At 42.1% G+C, this 19,446-nt stretch overlaps 1 protein-coding gene across 6 annotated transcripts in view; it reads left to right on the top strand.

The window, feature by feature from the left end:
• RALGAPB (Ral GTPase activating protein non-catalytic subunit beta) overlaps positions 1-19,223 on the top strand; it is a 67,066-nt gene extending 47,843 nt beyond the window's left edge. For 5 of the 6 annotated variants that reach the window (XM_074843533.1, XM_074843531.1, XM_074843530.1 and 2 more), the window contains 10 exons: positions 261-413; positions 1,042-1,251; positions 2,244-2,402; positions 5,195-5,360; positions 8,441-8,563; positions 9,288-9,424; positions 10,198-10,306; positions 12,527-12,605; positions 13,168-13,316; positions 15,052-19,223. In XM_074843533.1, coding sequence (XP_074699634.1) covers positions 261-413; positions 1,042-1,251; positions 2,244-2,402; positions 5,195-5,360; positions 8,441-8,563; positions 9,288-9,424; positions 10,198-10,306; positions 12,527-12,605; positions 13,168-13,316; positions 15,052-15,245 — 1,479 coding nt within the window. In that variant the 3' untranslated portion in view covers positions 15,246-19,223. Of the gene's footprint in view, positions 1-260; positions 414-1,041; positions 1,252-2,243; positions 2,403-5,194; positions 5,361-5,991; positions 6,561-8,440; positions 8,564-9,287; positions 9,425-10,197; positions 10,307-12,526; positions 12,606-13,167; positions 13,317-15,051 lie in introns of those variants that run through there. The other variant, XM_074843534.1, reaches the window with a different exon arrangement.
• Positions 19,224-19,446: the final 223 nt, after the last annotated feature.

The raw sequence follows: 19,446 nt of genomic DNA, 5'->3' as shown, positions 1-19,446 counted from the left end.
GATGGTGAGCAGGGTTCATAGGTTCCAGGAGTGCAGCCACCAGAATGGGCAGATTTGTGTCTCTTAAAATGTACGGCCACAGTTTTAATACAAGTCTATTAGCTTAAAGTACTTTAATGTTTTTTTAATGATACCTCTCACTAATGGATTAGTGTACTTCTGGTGGTGAGGAGGGAGGGAACGTTTTCCATCTATTATAATAAAGTATTGTCTAGTGGCACAATGCCTCGAATGTAAAAACTATCCCCCTTTTATGTCAGACTTTTGTACCAGAACCTCGACCAGCTCCTAAAAATGATGTTGGATTGAAATACAGTGTGAAGCACCGCCCGTTTCCTGAAGAAGTGGACAAGATCCCCTTTGTGAAAGCTGACTTGAGCATTCCTGATTTACATGAAATTGTGAATGAGGAAGTAAGTAACTTAGTCTCTGCCTTAATTTTGTTCTTGGATTTTTTTGTCTGTTTATGATTCATATACTAATGTGTTACTGCTTTACTCTTCACCTCGACTCATTTCGTATTAATGGAATAATAACCTCTGCAAGCTAATGATATCTGTGCAGTTCTCCAGGAAGATGAGAATGCCTTGGATGTGAGTCTTTGGGAGGCACTGCTCAGCATGTTTATTACAGATCCTAATATCCTGGTGTTACTAGGAAGCAATGACTTGCATTTTGTTGCTGCTTCTGGGGAAACGGAAGGGACTTTTTTGAGACCTGGAGAAAGGGGCTGTGTGTGTCAAATAGTTTAAAGTTTCACAGTGCCAAATGTGTTTTAGTTTCTGTTTGCTTAGAAGGGAGAAGCTGTAGCTGATACTGGATCTGTAAATTTGCAACAGCTCTCCCATGCAAACAGGGTGTTTGGGTGTTCACTCTGTAACATTGCAGTGCCTTGTTGATAGTGCTTTAGTAAACATCCTGGTGGTGGACTTGCAGCTGCTGCTGTACCTGTGACTTACAGCTTTTCTAAATGATGGGGCTGTTGTCTTAGTGGATCTTCGCGATCTTGGTGGAATCACCATTTCACACAATGTTTTTCAGCTCGAAGAGCGTCACGAGAAGCTGAGGAATGGCATGGCCCAGCAGATTGTCTTTGAGACTTCCATAGACCAGAAAAGTGAAGAGGAATGGCGGAAGAAGAGCTTTCCTGATCCGATCACGGAGTGTAAGCCCCCACCACCAGCACAGGAGTTCCAGACAGCACGCCTGTTCCTCTCTCACTTTGGGTTTCTCTCACTAGAGGCTTTGAAGGTGACCTGATACTTCTTAGTGTTGTGCAAATGCCCTCAGTACCTATATGGTCTGGCTTGGCAAAAGAAGAAAACTAAGTTTTGTTAGTGTAAGATCTTCTGTGTAATTCCAACTACTGTTAAGCTGTAGTCTAATCAAATGAAGTGATGGATTGCAGTCTTCCAGGATTGAGAGCGTGGTTGTGAAAGGCCATGCCTCAAGTTGAACATGCTCTGAGTAGGTTGCTGTATCTTTATTTTTGCAGTGGGTACATAAGCTATCACATTCACATGTTCATACTTGAAATCATTCCCTCGGCTTGAATTAGGTTTTGGGGTGGTGCTTTAAGAGTTTCTGAAATATGACAACCTTAGAAGTTCTGCTCCAGAGATGATTGTGCTGAAGTGGTCTAATCATATATAAACACTAGGGAGTACATGTAGTTTGTAGAGTTTTCTTCTTAAAGTTAAAATGACAACAGTTTATAGAGATGATCCATATTCTTAACTTGAAATTTTGCATCTTATCTGCGGATTCTCCCTTTTATTTGTTTCATTTCCTTCTGGAAGACTGTCAACAAAAGTAGCCAATGCAGCTTTTGCAAAAATGATATCTAAAAGTGCTTAGTACTTATATTATTGGTATATAAGTTAACAAATATGAAACTACACATGTGACTGTACAGTTGTGATATTTTAAAAGTATCTGCTCCTTTTGTTGGGGTAGCTAGCACTCCTTTTTTTTTTTTTTGAGGAAAATGTTATGTCCATCTTGCTGGCAAAATAATGTCTTTAATGAGAGTAGAATGCAACAAACTGTCAAACTGTTATGCTTGCTGTTACTCATTTACAGTAACAAGATTATTTTGCATCAGAAAATTGTGTGTGATTTTGCTCTTAAGAAAAAAGGAAAATTGTCTTTTTGTATTTTAATGAATTATTATTGAAGCCATAAAGACCTTTTCAGTTACGAAAGATGTTTTTCTAAGCTGTTGAACTCTGTCTGTTGGATAGGAACCTGCTAACAGTCGTCTACCTCCTCACCTGATTGCACTTGACTCTGCTCTTCCTGGGTTTTTTGATGACCTTGGCTACTTGGATTTACTACCATGTCGTCCTTTTGATACTGTTTTCATTTTCTACATGAAGGCAGGCCAGAAAACGAGCCAGGAGGTAAGTGAAAGTGTAGGGTGCCAACTAGCCTATATTCCTTCTTTCTAGTAATCCTCAAGTGAACAAAGCATCACTGCTAATGACTGGAGTGGAGTATCAGAACCAGGAGTTCTGGGCTTTGTGTTTGTTTACAGTGTGAGCTCTAACAAGGCACTGTGTACTTTTTTTCATTTGTAGGTTGAAGTACATTACCCACATTTAGGATTGTTGTAACATCTTTTTAATATAGATTATATTATATATATATTAATGTTTTGGTTATATGTTCTGTCCTTATTATCCTTATTTGTAGGGTTCAAAGGTTCATATCAGAAATTAATTTCAGATTTGTTGGCTTAGCTTGCAGGAAGGGTTGCAGTTTGTTCCAGCAATGTGCAGTGTCCAGGTAGTCTAGTTTGATTCTAATGTTAAACACATGTAAAAGGAATGAAAAACTTTCTGCAAGTAAGAAAGTGTTATTGCTTTGTAAGTCTTTACATTATACTATTTACATTCAAATGCAATTAGGTTAATCGGGTTAATTTGTGCAAATCTAAATTGTGACTTTTTTAGACTGTGACCTAGAAACTCACTAAGAGAGCTTATGGGTTCATTAGAAAAGGTTGTTTCTGTAGCACCTTCTCATTCCATTCATAATTCTCGTAGTAAAGAGTAGAAATGTAGCTTCCATAATAAATTATTTTGCCATCTCCTCATGTTATGTGCGCGTACAGTTGCCAGAACACTAACACCTTCTACTTCTGTGTGGAATGCACTAATTCTTGAAACCAGGATCGTGCTGTTTGTGTGTTTTCAAGTTGAAGTTCAGAGTAGCCAGTACACAGTCTTTCCATCTCCAAAGTAATCTATGAAACAAGATATTGCAAGGTTTGCCTTACAGCTGAAATGTGCTCTTGCTAAGCTTTTTTTCCCATCTGATGGTTATATGCACTTATGGATTTAGACAGATGAGATTTCTTAGTACTGCAGAACTTGCCAGCCTTTGGAAACAAAATTAACATGGGTTTTGCCATGTAGATGTAAGTAATTCTTGTATTTGGATGATTCTGGACATATTTAGACACAGTATAAAGGTGCCACTAGTGCTTTAAGATCCCCAGACATCTTGCTGTGATTCCGAAGCCTTTCAGGTTGTGCGAAGTCACAGTGGCAGTCAAGTGAATAACATACTCGTCTCCATGGACCTGAGCTGAGTGAGATACTGATACTGCTCCCATCTTTGCAAAGACCTGTGACTTCTGTCCTGTTTCATTATCAGTATTAACAATCAAGAGATGAGGAGATTAAAGCCAAGCTGTGACATGGTTTCTGCTTTGAGTAGGACTGGCTGCCTGGTCCTACTGAGCCATCTCCACGTGTGTGAGTTCATGCCAGTTCTTGAGCTCAGGACCCCATTCTGTTCTGAGAGGTGACCCACTGTCCTTTCACAAGGAGTGGTGTCAGCTGTGTTTTACCTGATGCTGCACAGCCCAGAATAGTGGCATCTAGCCTGCTGGTTATTTGCATTAGGCCCAAGTATTTCTCTGTGGTGGTAGGCTTTTGCAGTTGAGAAGGGTCTCATGGCATTTATTTATACAGGGTAATGAAACCGCCTACGCACTTTTTACATCATTATACTTCACATCATTAGATGTCCTTTCAAAGTACTCCCTTGTCCTTGCATTACTGTAAATTTTTGTAATGGGCTCAGATATAAAGCCATATAGTTGTATAAAGCCCGAGCTTGCCTATTTTCTCAAATTTCTTCTAAACTGCACTTAATTCGTTCTGAAGCATAGCTATGATTTCAATGCGCTCCGTAATGAGAATAATAGTAATATTTCCATTCAGTGTGTCTAGTCACTGCTGAATATTGTATGAGGCATTAGGATGGGGTGCCAGGACCGTGTGGATACAAGAAGCTGCCTGTCTGGAAGCTCTTCTTCCAGTGCCTATCCCTGTCCCTGCAGTTTCTGCTCTGCTGGAGGCTGTGTCCCAGTGTACTGCCCCTGCACAAGCCAAAATCAAAGATGCTCCTGCCACAAAACAAATTCTCACGTGGCCTAGAAAGGATGGATGCATTACACAGTGTTATCTGTTCTGCAGATCCCAATGGTTCTGTTAGACTAAATCACAAATCATCCTTGTCTGCTTGTGTGCTGTTTGGTGAAGGTCTCAACTTTCACTTGGTCACAATAGGATAAAAATTGCCTTTGGATGTGGAAACATCCCAGATCTTACAGAAGTAAGATTAAGGTTTAAAGTGAACAGTACAGTGTGACATCTATTAAACCACATCCTCAATCCTGCAGAAAATTGTTTTGCAAAATCTGTTTCATAATTTAATGTATGGGGAGGCCCGCCTTCTAAAATACTGTGTCATATACAGGTGAGTAGTGATAAAATTACTTTCTCCTAAAATTTCACCTCAGTTTAGTAGTGAAAATTGTCCAGAAAATTCTCATGGTATGTTTGGTGCTAATGCAGATTCTGCCCTGAACAGTTCAGTGGTTTATCCCTGATGAGTGGATAAATCTCAAAATTGCTGTTTCTGGCAGTTAAACTGCTTTACAGGCTTTGACAATGATGGCAGAAAGACGAGTTTGATCGAATGGAACATTGCCAAGCAGAATGGGAGGATGTTGGGCAGCAGAGAGTAGTATCCATGTAGAAAGTCTGGGGTTCCAGGCTTACTGAATAGCTGTATTTGATCAAAACCATGTTGGTGACACAAAATTTTAATTAAAGTGAGGAGGAAGAGAGCTGCTTCCTGGAGTCTCGTGTACTTACCACTGTGCTGCTGGTGGTTTCAGATCCTGAAGAACATGGAGTCTTCCAGAATTGTCCAGCCACACTTCCTGGAGTTCTTGTTGTCTCTTGGCTGGTCCGTTGATGTGGGGAAGCACCCTGGGTGGACTGGCCATGTCTCAACAAGCTGGTCAATCAATAACTGCAGTGATGAAGAAGGAACTGAACAAGGTAAGACATAGTAAATAGTGTGATATTAAATTAAAATGCCTTTTTTATAAATGCAGATGTCTACTAGAAAGGAATGTGTAAATATTAGATTAAGCTTCAAGTCAAAGTAAGGAAAACTAATGTCTGTATATTGTGGGGAGGAGCCTGAGCAAAAATAGAGCCTCTGTGCTGTACTTTAGCAGACTGGATGAGTCTTTAATATATTATCCATAACCAGTATTCAGGTGAAATCAGATTCAGATTGTGCTGCATATTGGCAAATAAACTTGAAATACTGTGCAATTTTTAGTGTTCTGTAAGTAGATTAGAATGAGATGTTAACTAACAAGCTAGAATTGTAATTATGCTTGGTGGGAAGTAATGAAAACAAGCTGCTGTTTGTAGATCATGGTGGTTGGAGCCCACACACAGCTCTTCTGTCCTGCTTAATTTACTCTACTTTTTTCTGCTAGAACAATTCCTCCTCTGGGCTTGTCATATACCATCCTCTTCCTATTCTGTCAACAAAAATGATCCTCAGGGTAGTGAATTGCTATCCCAGGGTGGTGAACTGGAGGTTGGGTTAGTTTTTCTGCCTTGAACAACTTAGTGGGGTTACCTGGGCTTCTGATAGTGTCTGCTTTGGTTTCAGTGCGGTACATGGTCGCTACCCCAAGGGCCAGATCTTTTCCTGGTGATCTTCAGAACCTCAGCCTTCTGCTGTGGGCCACACAAAGGCATGGAACAGGCTGGTCCAACGTGTTCAATGTCTTTGACCTGGCATTTGCATCAGGTGCAACACCATTACTGCTGCAGTTGCTTAAGCAACATTCTTGCTCTGCTTTCCCTTCACTGCGCCTTAGAAATGCTCCTCACCCGTAACTGGACAGTTTTATTGTAGAATAACGCTACAAATGGTAGAAGGCTTGAAATGTTGGGGAGAGGTTAAGAGAAGAGAGGTGTGGCTTTCTCTGATCAAGTCAGGAGAGGTTACAAAATGGCCAGGTCTTAGTTTAATTTCCCTTTGAGGACAGGGTCAGACTGTGCTTTAGTCAGAGGCAGAGCCCTCTCCCTTCCCTTTGCGGTTGGCTTTGTCAGTATGGCTGTGCAGAAGGCAGTGCCCTGAATTAGCAAGGTAATCTATTTTGATGTGGGCTTTTTAACTTGGATTTTTTTCAGCCATTTGGATTAGATCAGACTGCCGAATAGTTGAATTAATTCAACAAACTGGGGGAAGAAGGAACAGAAAAAGCATTCAGGGATGGGAGGGAGGGTGGGCTACTTCTAGTCTGGTTCTGCTGTTGGACAAATCCATGAGTGGAGTCGTACCTTTAGCAAGCAATGGCTAAAACCCAAAAATGGTAGATTTAAAGGAGACTTGGACCACCTTGTAAAGACTGCTTGCTTTGTATTCTCCAATCTTTGCCGTCACTAAAGCTATTTATTTCATTAAATGTATTTTCTCTTTGTGGATGGCTGGTGATTAAAAACCCATCTAGCATCCTGCCTTATATCAGAACAAGTGTGGCCAGCAGGACTAGGGAAGTGATTGTCCCCCTGTACTCATGAGTACAGGTGTACTGGTGAGGCTGCACCTTGAGTACTATGTTCAGTTTTGGGCCCCTCACTACAAGAACGACATTGAGGTGCTGGAGCTTGTCCAAAGAAGAGCAACAAAGCTGGTGAAGGGTTTAGAGCACAGGTCTTATGAGGAGCAGCTGAGGGGACTGGGGGGATTTAGTCTGGAGAAAAGGAGGCTGAGGGGAGACCTCATCACCCTCTACAGCTACCTGAAAGGAGCTTGTAGCAAGGTGGGTGTCGGTCTCTTCTCCCAAGTAACAAGTGATGGGACAAGAGGAAACAGCCTCATGTTGTGCCAGGGGAGGTTTAAGTTGAATATTAGGAAAAGTTTCTTGATGGAAAGGGTTGTCAAGCCTTGGAACAGGCTGCCCAGGGAAGTGGTTTAGTCACCATCCCTGGAGATATTTAAAAGCCATGTAGATGTGGTGCTTAGGGACATGGCTTAGTGGTGGACTTGGCAGTGTTAGGTTAAGGGTTGGACTTGATGATCTTAAGAGTCTTTACCAACCTAAACAATTCTGTGATTCTAGAATAGCTTCCAGTGAGCCATGATTAACTTCACAGGCATAGCTTTAGTTTTGTTTCCCTGCACACCCCCGAAAGCAAAGAAGCTCTTAAACAGTTGGGTTCAGGTTGTAATGCTGCTCCCAGAGAGCTATGGACTGGAGATACAGGAATGCTGCTTCCCTGATGGTGAAGCATGGCCCTGAGGCTCCTGTGTGTCTCTGCCCACCTCTCGGTTAGCGTACTGCGTTTCACTGCTCTATTGGTTTTGCTGAGGCAGCTATCCCAGGAACCCTTCTGCAAACTGGATTGGAGAAATAATTCAGCCTAAAGTCCTTGCTCGTCTTTCTGGAGGCAGTATGGGGAAGGAAAAGACAGGGGGTGTTGTAATTTACTTACAGCATGGCTTGACCAAAGAGCTGTGTTCTCTCTGTACTGTGAAGACCTGACGTACTGGCCAGCTGTGATGAGGTAATAAATGGGGGCTGAGAACAAGGAGCTTTCTTGCATTGGGTTTGGTTCAAAAGAGCCTTTTTCTAACTCTCCTTGGCAGAAGAAAAGACTTAGAGGAGAGTCTGTAGAAACTGGCTTAAATTCTGGAATAGTATCAGACTGAAGTTATAAATGTTACAATCTTTTGGAAATGTAATGACTAACTGAATGATGTCTGTTAGAGGGAATGGTTAGAAATAGCTACTAGATGAATTCATGTGGCAGACGTGCTTACTAGACTACTCATTCCAAGGGAAATAGGGTATGCAGTTCCATGGAAACATGTTCAGAATAAATCCTCTCCCAACCCAAAATGCCATTTCCTTCAAGATAACAAAAGTTTATCTGAGAATGATTGATTTGTTAGCCATGAGATTTGACTGTGAAGTCTTCTCATTTTAAAATGAGATTTGCATGACTACTTCTCCTTGATTGCACCTTGTAGTTGAAAGTCTTCTCCTGAGGCAGTGCACAAAGAGGTAAAGCTTCCTTTTGACTAAACTTCCCTTTTATGTCCATTTCAGATGATCTAATTATTTCAGAAGATGTTGGGGCGAGTATCTTCAATGGGCAGAAGAAGGTGCTGTATTATGCGGATGCCCTGACAGAAATAGCTTTTGTTGTCCCATCACCAGTGGAGTCCTTAAGTAAGATCATTTTGTACATGCTGTTTACAAAAACTAAAACAACATTTTTTTGAGAGCTTTTTCAGAAGCAGAACCTAAACAAGCAAACTAGTAGTGTGTCTAGCAAGATCCTTGTCAGAAAGCTGCTGATTGTTACAGCAGCCTAAGCATCAGACTCCTGTGTAAGATGGTAGATGTTCTGTGCCCCTTTTCTCAGTCTAAGGCTCAATATATGTTCAGGTTTGCCCAGCAGTATTGCTGTTACCGTGGGTGCCATAAGCTGGGCATATGGTTCACCATCAACTGGTGATGCTTTTGTTTTTCCTCTCCATCTTGATGGCATGCTCCTGCAGCACGTGGAGGAGCACATGCACAATTGCTATGTAGGTGAGCAACAGCTTTCATGACATCTTTTTCACACTAAAAACCAGTGTGCAGAAGTTCCCTGGAATAAAAGGGCTGATAGCTATAGGAAGGTGAGGCAGCTGTATTCCATAGGAAATGGACGGGACACTTTTAAATCGATAGGGAGTGCTTTAACTGCAGTCTGTTCTGGAATAACTGGCAGTTGTCCACTGCTGAATCTTCTCCGGCTCCCAGTGCTATATTGACTTGACCATAAATCTGTATACGATTAGTTTCAAAAACCTTAAAACCTTTTTTAATTTCAAAACCTTACTTATGATGACAGCTTAATTTTTTTGGCAGAAAAGACAAAACCCACCTTTCTTCTTCTGGCTTACAGCTGATTCACTGGAAAGCAATGTCTCTGACCAAGAGAGCGACTCCAACATGGATCTGCTGCCAGGAATATTGAAGCAGCCGTCTCTGACACTTGAACTCTTCCCCAGTCATACAGACAATCTTAATCCCTCCCAGCGGGTAAGGCAAAACTTGCATTGAAAAATGGCTTTTTTTTTCCTTTGCAAGAAGCACACTGGCAATGCTACATCATTTTTTGATAATACATGATTTGGTTTTCTAGCACTTGGAGCTACTTGTTCCTAGCCATTAGTCTTCAACATCTGCTTTGGTCTTGCCAGAACTTGCACCTGCAAATAAGAGATTGCAAGACTACATTTATTAAATATAAACTTAAGCATGCTAAGTACTAATGCATACTGAAATCTTGAAATGCCTGCAAGAAAGACTATATGCAGTATTTACAACATGATTCAGATTCAAATCAATGCTTGGAAATTTAGGACAGATAGACATGAACACTTTTCATACCTACCCAGTTTAAAATAATGTGTCAGTCGTGTCTGAAGTATCAGATGTGAAGCTGCTTTTGTATGGTAGCAAAGCAGAAAACCATGAACTGCTGTAACAGTTAGCAAAGGATTTACAACTGCTTACTTCTTGTATAACATTAGCTTCCAAAGGTATATTCTGTTACTGATTTAAGATCTTTGAGAACATTGAGAAAAACTTGAACCAGTATTATAAGATTGAATCTATTAATTTATGTTGAATATAAATATTGTGGAGACCTGGATTACTGTTTCTCAGTGGGTAGTTCCACTGCAGCTGCCCCATGTCAGTAGTTGGCAGAGGTTGTACCTGTCTAAGGAGCAACTGTGGAAATGCTTGTTGGATGCATTACTGGACTCAGGATGTTTGCAAATGCTGCTCTTCCCTTTTGTTCAAAACAGCTCAGTCCTACTTCCAGATCCAAGAGGGTGCCTCAGGGCCGGACCATTCCACCAATGGGACCTGAAACCAAAGTGTATGTGGTCTGGGTGGAACGTTATGATGATATAGGTGCGTAGAAGATTTTTATCATTTGCTAAAGTAAGAACAGGGCAGGAACTAGAGGAAAAACTCTGTTCCATTCCTCTATAAAATGCTAAATCCATATTAATGTCTGTAACCGACACTTAAGATTCTAAAACAGTTCTTTGATATTTGAGTGCTGTACATAAATCAGTGGCATGTAGGTCTGGAGATTATTTTAGCTCTGACAGTACGTGTGAAATGCTGTCATGTACCACCTTCTTAAGCTTAACACACAAGACAAGTGTGCACCCCTGTTTTTGAGTTCCCCTCAGCTGCTGTCTCCTCAGAGTGAATCTGTTGTTCTTCCTTTAAAAAAAATTGCTTATGACACCTGCTGCTTCTGTGCTGAAGGGATCATCATCCTTCACAGTTTGATGGTACCTTTCAAACTTTCCGTTGTGTTCTGTCTTGTGGGAGGCCTCATTTATTCTCTGCTTGGGGTGCCTGTTTCATGCTATGCAGTCCAGCTTTCTGCACCTCAGTTCAAGCAGGGTCCTGCTCCTCATACAACTTAATGTTTCTTAGTTTGGTATTTCCTCTCTTGACTCTGGGTACTGACTGACCCGGGAGAGACCCAGCTTTGCCCATCCTGTTACAGCCATGGCATGGACAATGGTGGGCAGCTGGCTGCTAGACTTGAGGAGTCCTTGTCCTCAAGAGCTTCTTGTGTGTTGGTTCTAAGCCATGGCCTGAGTTTAGTGCTGTGCGAGAGCCTCTCTGTACTGGCCTGGCCCAGCAGAGTCTGTAACACTGGCCAGTAACCAATACTATATTTTAGCTTTGATTTCTAATCCTGGTTCCCAGTCTGGCAGTAAGGGTGAGCCTTAATTAAGCCCTAGGTCCTCCCAGAGGAAAGCAACCAAGAGAATGGGAGCAATCAAGAGGAAGCTTCCTGTAAAGTGTAGGTGTAAATTCTCAGATCAACAATTTTGTCCACAGCACATCCCTTGGAACTTATCTGGGATCAGGAGGCAGACACCAAGTCCTGCAGCAGCATTTCCTTATCCAGACACTGGCCCAGAGGGTGTTCCCTCAGCTGCTTCAGTTCCAAAACTGGTGTCCCTGACTCACTTCTTTCTTGGGTGGCAGCTAAAGCCAGCTCACTGCAGAGGCAGCAACTGTGCCACACATGCTTGTTTCTGCTTGGCTGCTTCTTTCAGCAGCTGTAGGAATCTCCCAGAGCTCTGGGCCTGAAGCTGAAGAAATGAGTTTGTGAGGTTCAGTAAGCATGGCAGTCGGATTGGTGGGGGCAGGAATCTTGAAAGTGGCTCCTAGCCCAGAGGCTTTGCCTTGTGCTCCTTACATTCTTGGCTTTTGCCTTATGCTTCTGCTATATCTTTGCTGGCACTTTGTAGTCTAGGCTAGTGCCCCTGTGCCAACTGCCTGCCCTCCCTCTGGCTCTATCTCAGAGTACTCCCACAGCCCTCCATGCTCTCCTGCTACCTGCAGTTTTTGTGTACTCTTAGTATCCCAGCTCTGATGACAGAAGGTGTTTGCAGGCTTTATACTCTTCCTGCTGGAAGAGGCGGCAGCACTGTCCTGTCTGAACTCTACTTTTGTGAACGACTCAACATCTCTCAGTGCCTGCCCCTAAACAAGATAACAGGAAGTGCCACATCCCCTTCCAGGGATCAGAGTTCTTAGTAACTCCTTCTGCACCTCCATTATCCACTCACTCGTTACCAAGTGCATGGCAGCAGAGTTGTACGTTATGGCGAGGATCTACAGAGCTTGGATTTGAGGAACGATAGATGCCGTGTTGGGCAGGGCTGAAGGGAACTGCAGATGTGAGCGGTGGTATCGTTTGAAATTCCTAGCACCATTTTTGAGGCTGATTACTTGTGGATAGGTGAAGATGCTGTTGGATAATAATTTGAAAGCTCTTTTTGTGATTGAAATACTTCACCTCCTTCCTGCTTTCACTGTTCCTCTAGAGATTTTGACCTTTGGGATGGAGAGAATTGAGGGTCTGGGGCATGTGTTACCTAATCTGTTGAGCACAGGATGGCTGAGGTGTGTCTATATGCTCCATGAATGCTTAAGCTTAAAAACAAAGACTTTGTACTGCTATCAAGAATATCCATGGTATAAATGGTTGAGGACTGTGTGGTTTTGGCTGATGATAAATAATCCTTCTTTGTACAAAAACAAAACCCCAAAACCTGAGGTAGATAAACTTTTATTCAGTTCATCCTCCTCTTACAGAAAACTTCCCCCTCCCTGATCTGGTGTCTGAGACTAGCACTGGCGTGGAAACTACAGCCAATAGTAGCACTTCCCTAAGGTAAGACTGCTTTTATTTTCATTATTTTTCTTGATTCTTGTGGACAACAGTTTAGGCTGCACTTTACAAGTCACAACTGAGACTATTTGCATTCTTCAGCTTTCGCAGACAACCCTGAAAACTCTAGGCAGTCATGTTAAAAAGACAGATGAGTTTCTTCACTGGATTTTTTTGTTGAAAAAACGAAAGAGCTTTTCATATCACCACTGCAGTTTAAACATAAATTAAGGAACAGAAAATGTGTAGCTTTTATCTAAAGTCTATGATTAGCCTCCCTCCTGATTTACTCCCTTGTGAGGCGGTTAATGCTGCATACATGTTGTGAGGCTTAAAGCCCTGTCTGCAGGACTCTCAAAATCTGTGGTGAAAGAAGATCATAGAAACAGTACAGTTGATATAACCCTTCTAAAGTCCAGAGGATGCACACAGGAGTCCCACTGGTTTAGCCACAAGAGATTTTTTTTTAACATTCTTTTAACACTTAAAGTGGTCATTTTTCATGTATAGATTAATTGAAACAGTGCTATAAAACTAATTTAACAGTTGTGGTTTTTCCCTTAAGATCTACTGTTCCTGAGAAGGAAGTTCCTGTGATCTTCATCCATCCTTTAAACACTGGTTTATTCAGGATAAAACTACAAGGAGCAACTGGGAAATTCAATATGGTTATCCCACTGGTGGATGGAATGATAGTCAGTAGGAGAGCTCTTGGTAAGCTAAAGACTTTTAGGAGCACTCATGTTTTGATATTTTGGTTTTAATAGTAATTCCAGACCATGTATTTTGCAGATATATAATTTTTCATTGGAAAAAGTATATTGGGCATGGCAGAACAAAATAAAAGCATGCTTTTTGCAGCAACAGTGGTAGTGGGAACAGCAGAGGGAGCAGGTGGTCAGCACTTAGCTGACAGCATAGCAGGGCTCCACTGCACCTGTAGTAGGAGAGAAGTGAAGGGTTGGAACTAGTAGTGGTGGAGGGAAAAGGTAAATGCCTGTTCTTTAGATAAGAGATCAGAAATGTGACCCTAACATTCAGCATCGAGAGCCGAGGTGCTGGTGCTAGTTGACTCCCAGAAGGTACTGCTGACTTTCTGGACTGTGCTGGCATGCTGGGTTTGTTCCTTCTGTTTTAGAAGCTGGATGGCGATTAAAAGCCACAGCAATTAAGAATTTTTCTAATGTGTTCAATGAAAATACCTAACCTGCTCTGCAGACGTGTTAACGGGGTCTGTGTGTGCCATCTGCCTTTTCCTGTGTTCCTGAATGGATTAATGGGTCGGCCTTGGTATCTGTGCAGCTATAGCTTCAGTAACTGGAAATCTCGCTCCAGGGAGAGCAATTCACAAGACAGAGAAAAACGAACAAACGAACAGTAGGATACTTGTGCGTAACCATAAAACTAATATTGTAGGTGTCTGCTGGGGGTGACTTTCAGGTTCTGGTTTTTGCTTGCTTAATTCACTGGTTGGGAAATGGAAGCCAGACTGGGCCTTTAAATAACATTTGTGAATTCAGCTGATGACAATGGCTTGTACTGAAAAGGAATCAGGTGTGTTTTCCTAGAGTTGGGTTGACTTTTCAGCTGCATCATGACTATTAATATAATGAAATTTGTCTTGTCTCTAAGTTCAACAGATGTGGGTTTTGTGCAGTTAGGAATCAAGTCCTTTAAATAAGGAAGACACTGTTTCTGCCTGTAAGAGAGTGCTTGTGAAACAGCAGAGGGGTTAACAGGCATGTTATTAGAGGCATGCGAACTTCATTTCAGAATAAAACAGGATAAAGTCCACTGCCAGCTTTGACCAAATATTACTGCTTGGTTCCCAGACCTCTTCTCCCTCCCATAAACAGCAGTATGAGTTACAGAGAGGTAACAGTGGCAGAGCAGCGTGGGGAAGAGAAACCTGTTTCCAGCACAAGCCATCAAGTCTTTCGTCATCCCCTGTTCCAAGGGGAAAGCTCTGCAATTCCTGCTGGAAAAAAGTACTGATGGGTACTGTTTTCATCCTGAAAGCTCCCCTGACATTACCCAGGCCAACCTCAGGGCCCGCCAAGCTCTGCATGTCCTGGTGCAGCATGGCCAGGGGCTGTAGCACTGCAATTCTTGTATTAGCTGCCTGGATTCTTTCCCCTCTTGGTCCTGAGGGTGCTGTTATGGGCAGTTGCTTGGCTCTGGCAAAGCAGAGAAACCTTCATCCTCCTCCAGCCAGCTTAGGGTACCACTGACTTAATCCCTTTCTTATTCAATTTTCACAGTAAAATGTCATTACAAGCCTGGGGACCATGGTTATCTGTCATCAACTACTATCTGTTATCAACTACTCATTGACTAAGATGGGTTTCTAGATGGGACAGAACCCAGAAGTGTCTGTAATTGTGAAGCCAGCAAAGGGACACAGACTTGAATTTGTTTAAATTTGATTCAAATACTGTTTCTTTTTCAGGTTTTTTAGTGAGGCAGACGGTAATAAATATCTGTCGGAGAAAGAGGCTGGAAAACGATTCGTACAACCCCCCACATGTCCGCCGAAAACAGAAAATAGCAGACATTGTCAATAAATACCGGAACAGGCAGCTGGAGCCAGAATTTTATACCTCACTTTTCCAGGAGGTTGGGCTCAAGAACTGCAACCCTTAGGTCATTATCCTTCCAGGACAATTAGATCAGAGCTTGGTGGCTACAGTAATGAAAACAGTTAAATAACAACAACAATTTTCCTCAGCACTCTGGAATTCAGGAAATCATATTCTAGCACAAGTCAGCAGATACCATGTGGGAGGAATGAGAGATGAATCCAAAACATGGCAGTTTGGGATATTGACTTAATTCACCTACCCTCAAAAGATGACTTAATTCCAGTCTTCCTGGATGCTAGCAACATAATCTCTTCACGCAATCATCTATTCCAGGCTAATTAGGAACTGTAAGTGTCTCATTCTGTGAGAGGGAAAACAATCAAAATGAAGCCATCTCTGCATATAAGGATGAAACCAAAATACAAACAAACCTGCCTTCAGACATCTCGCTACACCCACATGTTAAAGGAGAAAGGGAGCAGGATCTCTCCTTTGAGGAGAGAGTCTGTTCCAGAGCATTAACTATCCCTGCAAGAACTTAAAGACATTTTCAGGCCCCCTTCAGAGCTCAACAGAAGATCCTTCACTGCTTGTAACCAATTTGTGTACCAAAAGCAAGAGGAGGAAGATTGCTTGGAAACATCAGGTCATGAAATTCATAGCCAAGATGCTGCATTTTACAGTTCCCTCTGTGTTTGGGAGTGAGTCCATCTACGTACGAGATTTGTCATGCTGACAACAAACAACACCTGAAATTACTTGACTTTCCAACATAATCTGTTACTAGATAAGAGCTCTTGGTTATATAAAAACAAGGTTATGACTTTCAGGTCTGTTGCAAAATGTCACGTTTAATTTTAGTAGCTTGATTTTTTTAAAAAAAAAAATTTTTTTATGCAGCTACTTAATTTATTTTGAAGTATCTGTATCACCTACTCACCATTTCCATAAAAAGCATAAACATCACTTGCTTTCCTTCCATTGGATTGAAATCTGAGATTCTGGGACTGTCTCCTGCCTGATATTTATAGCATAGGCAGTTTTCACAGCTTCTACAACACTTTTCAGAAGCTCCTGTTAAACAGACTAAAATGACTCAAAAAGAAAATTCAAAAATTCTTCTTTCTTCCCATTAACTTGCCATTTCATGAAAGCCCCTTTGGAGTTAAAACTGTTTTGAATCCACTGTGCTTTCTCATGCTCAGCAGTGGTGGTTCCCTTTCACCTAGGTCAGAAGTTTTCATTTTCAGACTGGATTTCATGTGTTCGGGACTTGAAGGATGTGCTGGGAAAAGATGTTTACAACTACAAATTTAATATTGGGAATATAAAAGCTGCAGTGGGCGCTGGCAGCCTTGGGAGCGCTCTCAGGCTCCCAGCACAATCTTAACTCGTGTTGCAGTAATGAATCATCGCTGGCGCTCCCGGGTAGATGCAGTTTGTGATCACTGGCAGCAGCACGTGTCCTTTTCCTACCAGTGAGCAGGTAATGTAAGAGTTATGAGTGTGTGCAGGAATTTGGGGAGCTCCTCATGTTATTCCAGAAGTGGTTTTATTAGCTTTTTAATATGCCTTGCAGTAATACCTCTTAGTCATTTAATTTTGGTATTTGAGTTACTTCTTGCAACAGTTCTGGCCTGAAACAGTCTTAATTGTTTTGTTACAACCTACCTGCCAAGGGCATACCCTGCTCCTGTCTTTTCTTGTGGTTTTTCACAAAGAGTTAATGGAAATACAGGCCCCTAAAAATATGCGTGAAAGGACTTTCAGGATGTTAACCAAAGGGGTTCTGGGTGACGTGCCAGTTGTAGGGGACAAGCACACTGGCCTCTCAACTCAGGAGCTCTGGATTTTCATCCAGATGAATCACAAGTGGAAAAATGAAACCACATAAAGACAACTCCAGCAGAAGTAAGCATGATGGCTGGCCCACGCTGTGTGGTGCCCAGGTTGCAGAGGGCAGGAGGAGCCGCAAGGCAGCGTTTGGGTATGTTGGGAAACCTGGACAGCTTCATTCCTCTGCCAAACTCTTGCCAGCATCAATTTAATGCACGGACCCTAAATTTACCCACATTCTGTATGTACCTATTGGATCTAATTAATGGCCAAACACACTTTAGTCCACTGATTTAAAAGGCATGATCAATGCATGTGTAACAAACGTACTGAGCAATCAAATGTCTGCACATCTTCAATAACGTAACAACAAAACCCACATACCGTAGCTAAGCGTATGTTATATGCGAAGTCGTTGGTTTAGATAGTCATGAGCTGCACAAGATACTGCCTTCAGGCGTTCGGGTACAGCCAGTAACATAAAGATGTGTTTGGGGAAACCCTGGATCTTTTCTGCAGACTCCAAGATAGCCAAATGGACTGCCTGAAAATTTACTTTTTCAGAAGGCCTGTGCTTGGCTGAAGAATAGTCCTGGGTCTGTTTCCATGTTCATCTAAAACATGGGTATGGCACCCAGTTGAGCAGTAGCAGCTGTGAACGCAATGCAGCTTCTCAGAAGTCTTGAAAGAAGGTAACTTCTGCAGACACTGCTGGGGCAGTGGGTGTTTATAACGTGCTTCATCTGATTTGTAAAACCGGCTGGTTAACGCGTTGCACTCCAGTGGTGTGACCTGGCCGTAAGTGTTGGGTGTTGCTATCTGGAAAGGTGAACCTTCAAGAAAGTTGCAGTTTAGCATAAAAATGTTGCGATTACAGAAACGTGTTGCCATCCCACTTGGTTTGGATGTCGGTTGCAGCAGCAAGTGCCCCTGGCAGACCTGTGCCAGTGGAAGGTGTCTTCAAGGAGTGTCCCTTCTTCCCCTGTGCACAGAGAGGTCTCAAACTTCATAATAAAATGTAAAACACCAATTTGGGAATTAAATTCTTGTCCTGTCGAAGTCAGTGGCCAAACTCTGATGGCTCTGATGTACCGAAGGATACAGTCTTAAGCTTTTTTCCCCCAAAAGGGTTAGAGCAAACAAGATTTATTTCAGTTGTGATTGTGAGAATGCTAGTCAAGAATCCAGACCTTTTTTTATCACAAACTGCTGTATTGAGTTTTCAGCTTGACAGCTTGCGTGGCCTGGGTTTGTGTCCCTGTTCATCGGGGGTTACGAGTACCAACCGCTTGCTTGTGCATAGCCTGACGTTAGTCTGGACTCGGCAGGTAACACAGTGCTGCAAAAGCTCAGCTGCGAGTGTTGCAGGATAACTAAACTGAGACTTTCTCCATAAGACCTTTCTGTTTGGGTTCATAATTCTGCTTTAAATGATGGCATCCTTTTAATGGTGCAGAAAGAGGGGGGACCATTGTCACCTTGTTAAACACAGTGTTGAAATTACAGAAATTTTAGTACCTTAAGGCTCTTTTAACAAAAAGCATTTTTCTTAAAGGTACTTTAAAAAGGCATTACAACCTTAGAGCGAACGGGAGACGGGGAGGATGGTGCCTGTGGAACTTAAGGTGTCTATGTGGATAGCAACGTGTGCGTGAGGCCACAGGGCAGAGCAGCCCCTCGCTGCCCGCTGGCTCCATGTGCAGGGCTCTCCGGAGGGGACTGCATTTCTTTCCTGCAAGGTTCTGCGTGCCCAGAGAGATGAGAGAACTAAATTTCAATCTAACAGACAAATTCGGTGTGATTTAATGGTTGTGTAATTGAGTGATGTCTTTGAAGGCAAACACAGACCTTTTTCCACATGGATTTTAGCAGGAGCAATTAGAAATCAGAATGCCAGATATCACGTGCTTCAAGTCATATACGATTTGTATGAATTCCTGTATGTTGCCAAGACATGATCTTTTTGTTCTTATTGTATTTTTCTGTAAATATTCCTGGCGCTAAGTTGTAAAGTAAAGGCAAAATGTAAATACGAAGATGTGAACTATGTTCCCTTGTCTCTAGTACTTTACCTCTTACTTGTTTAGGGAAGGCACACAAAGGCTTGTTTGTATTTATGCCAATTCTTTGTCCAGAAGAAACACATCAAATATTGAATGTAACACAATTAGTCCAATAAATTTTAAAGATTCTTATCTAGTAACTTTGTGGTTGTTAATTTCTAATATTTTCCAATGCTTTTGGCTGAAATTATCAGCCAATAGAGATGTTTCCCAGGGAAGTAGCAGTAGTAAAATTGTGCACCTTCTGCTACACAGCAGCTATGGTAACAGTGCACCAACTTGTATTTAAGGAAATCACGTTGCATCTCAACGGTGTGGGGAATGAAAACATGGAAACAGCTTTTAAAGGGAGACCTGATGCTC

Source organism: Strix aluco, chromosome 17, assembly GCF_031877795.1.
Source record: "Strix aluco isolate bStrAlu1 chromosome 17, bStrAlu1.hap1, whole genome shotgun sequence".
Taxonomy (NCBI): domain Eukaryota; kingdom Metazoa; phylum Chordata; class Aves; order Strigiformes; family Strigidae; genus Strix; species Strix aluco.
The sequence above is the reverse complement of the archived record's forward strand: the minus strand, read 5'-3'. Positions and strand labels throughout refer to the sequence as shown.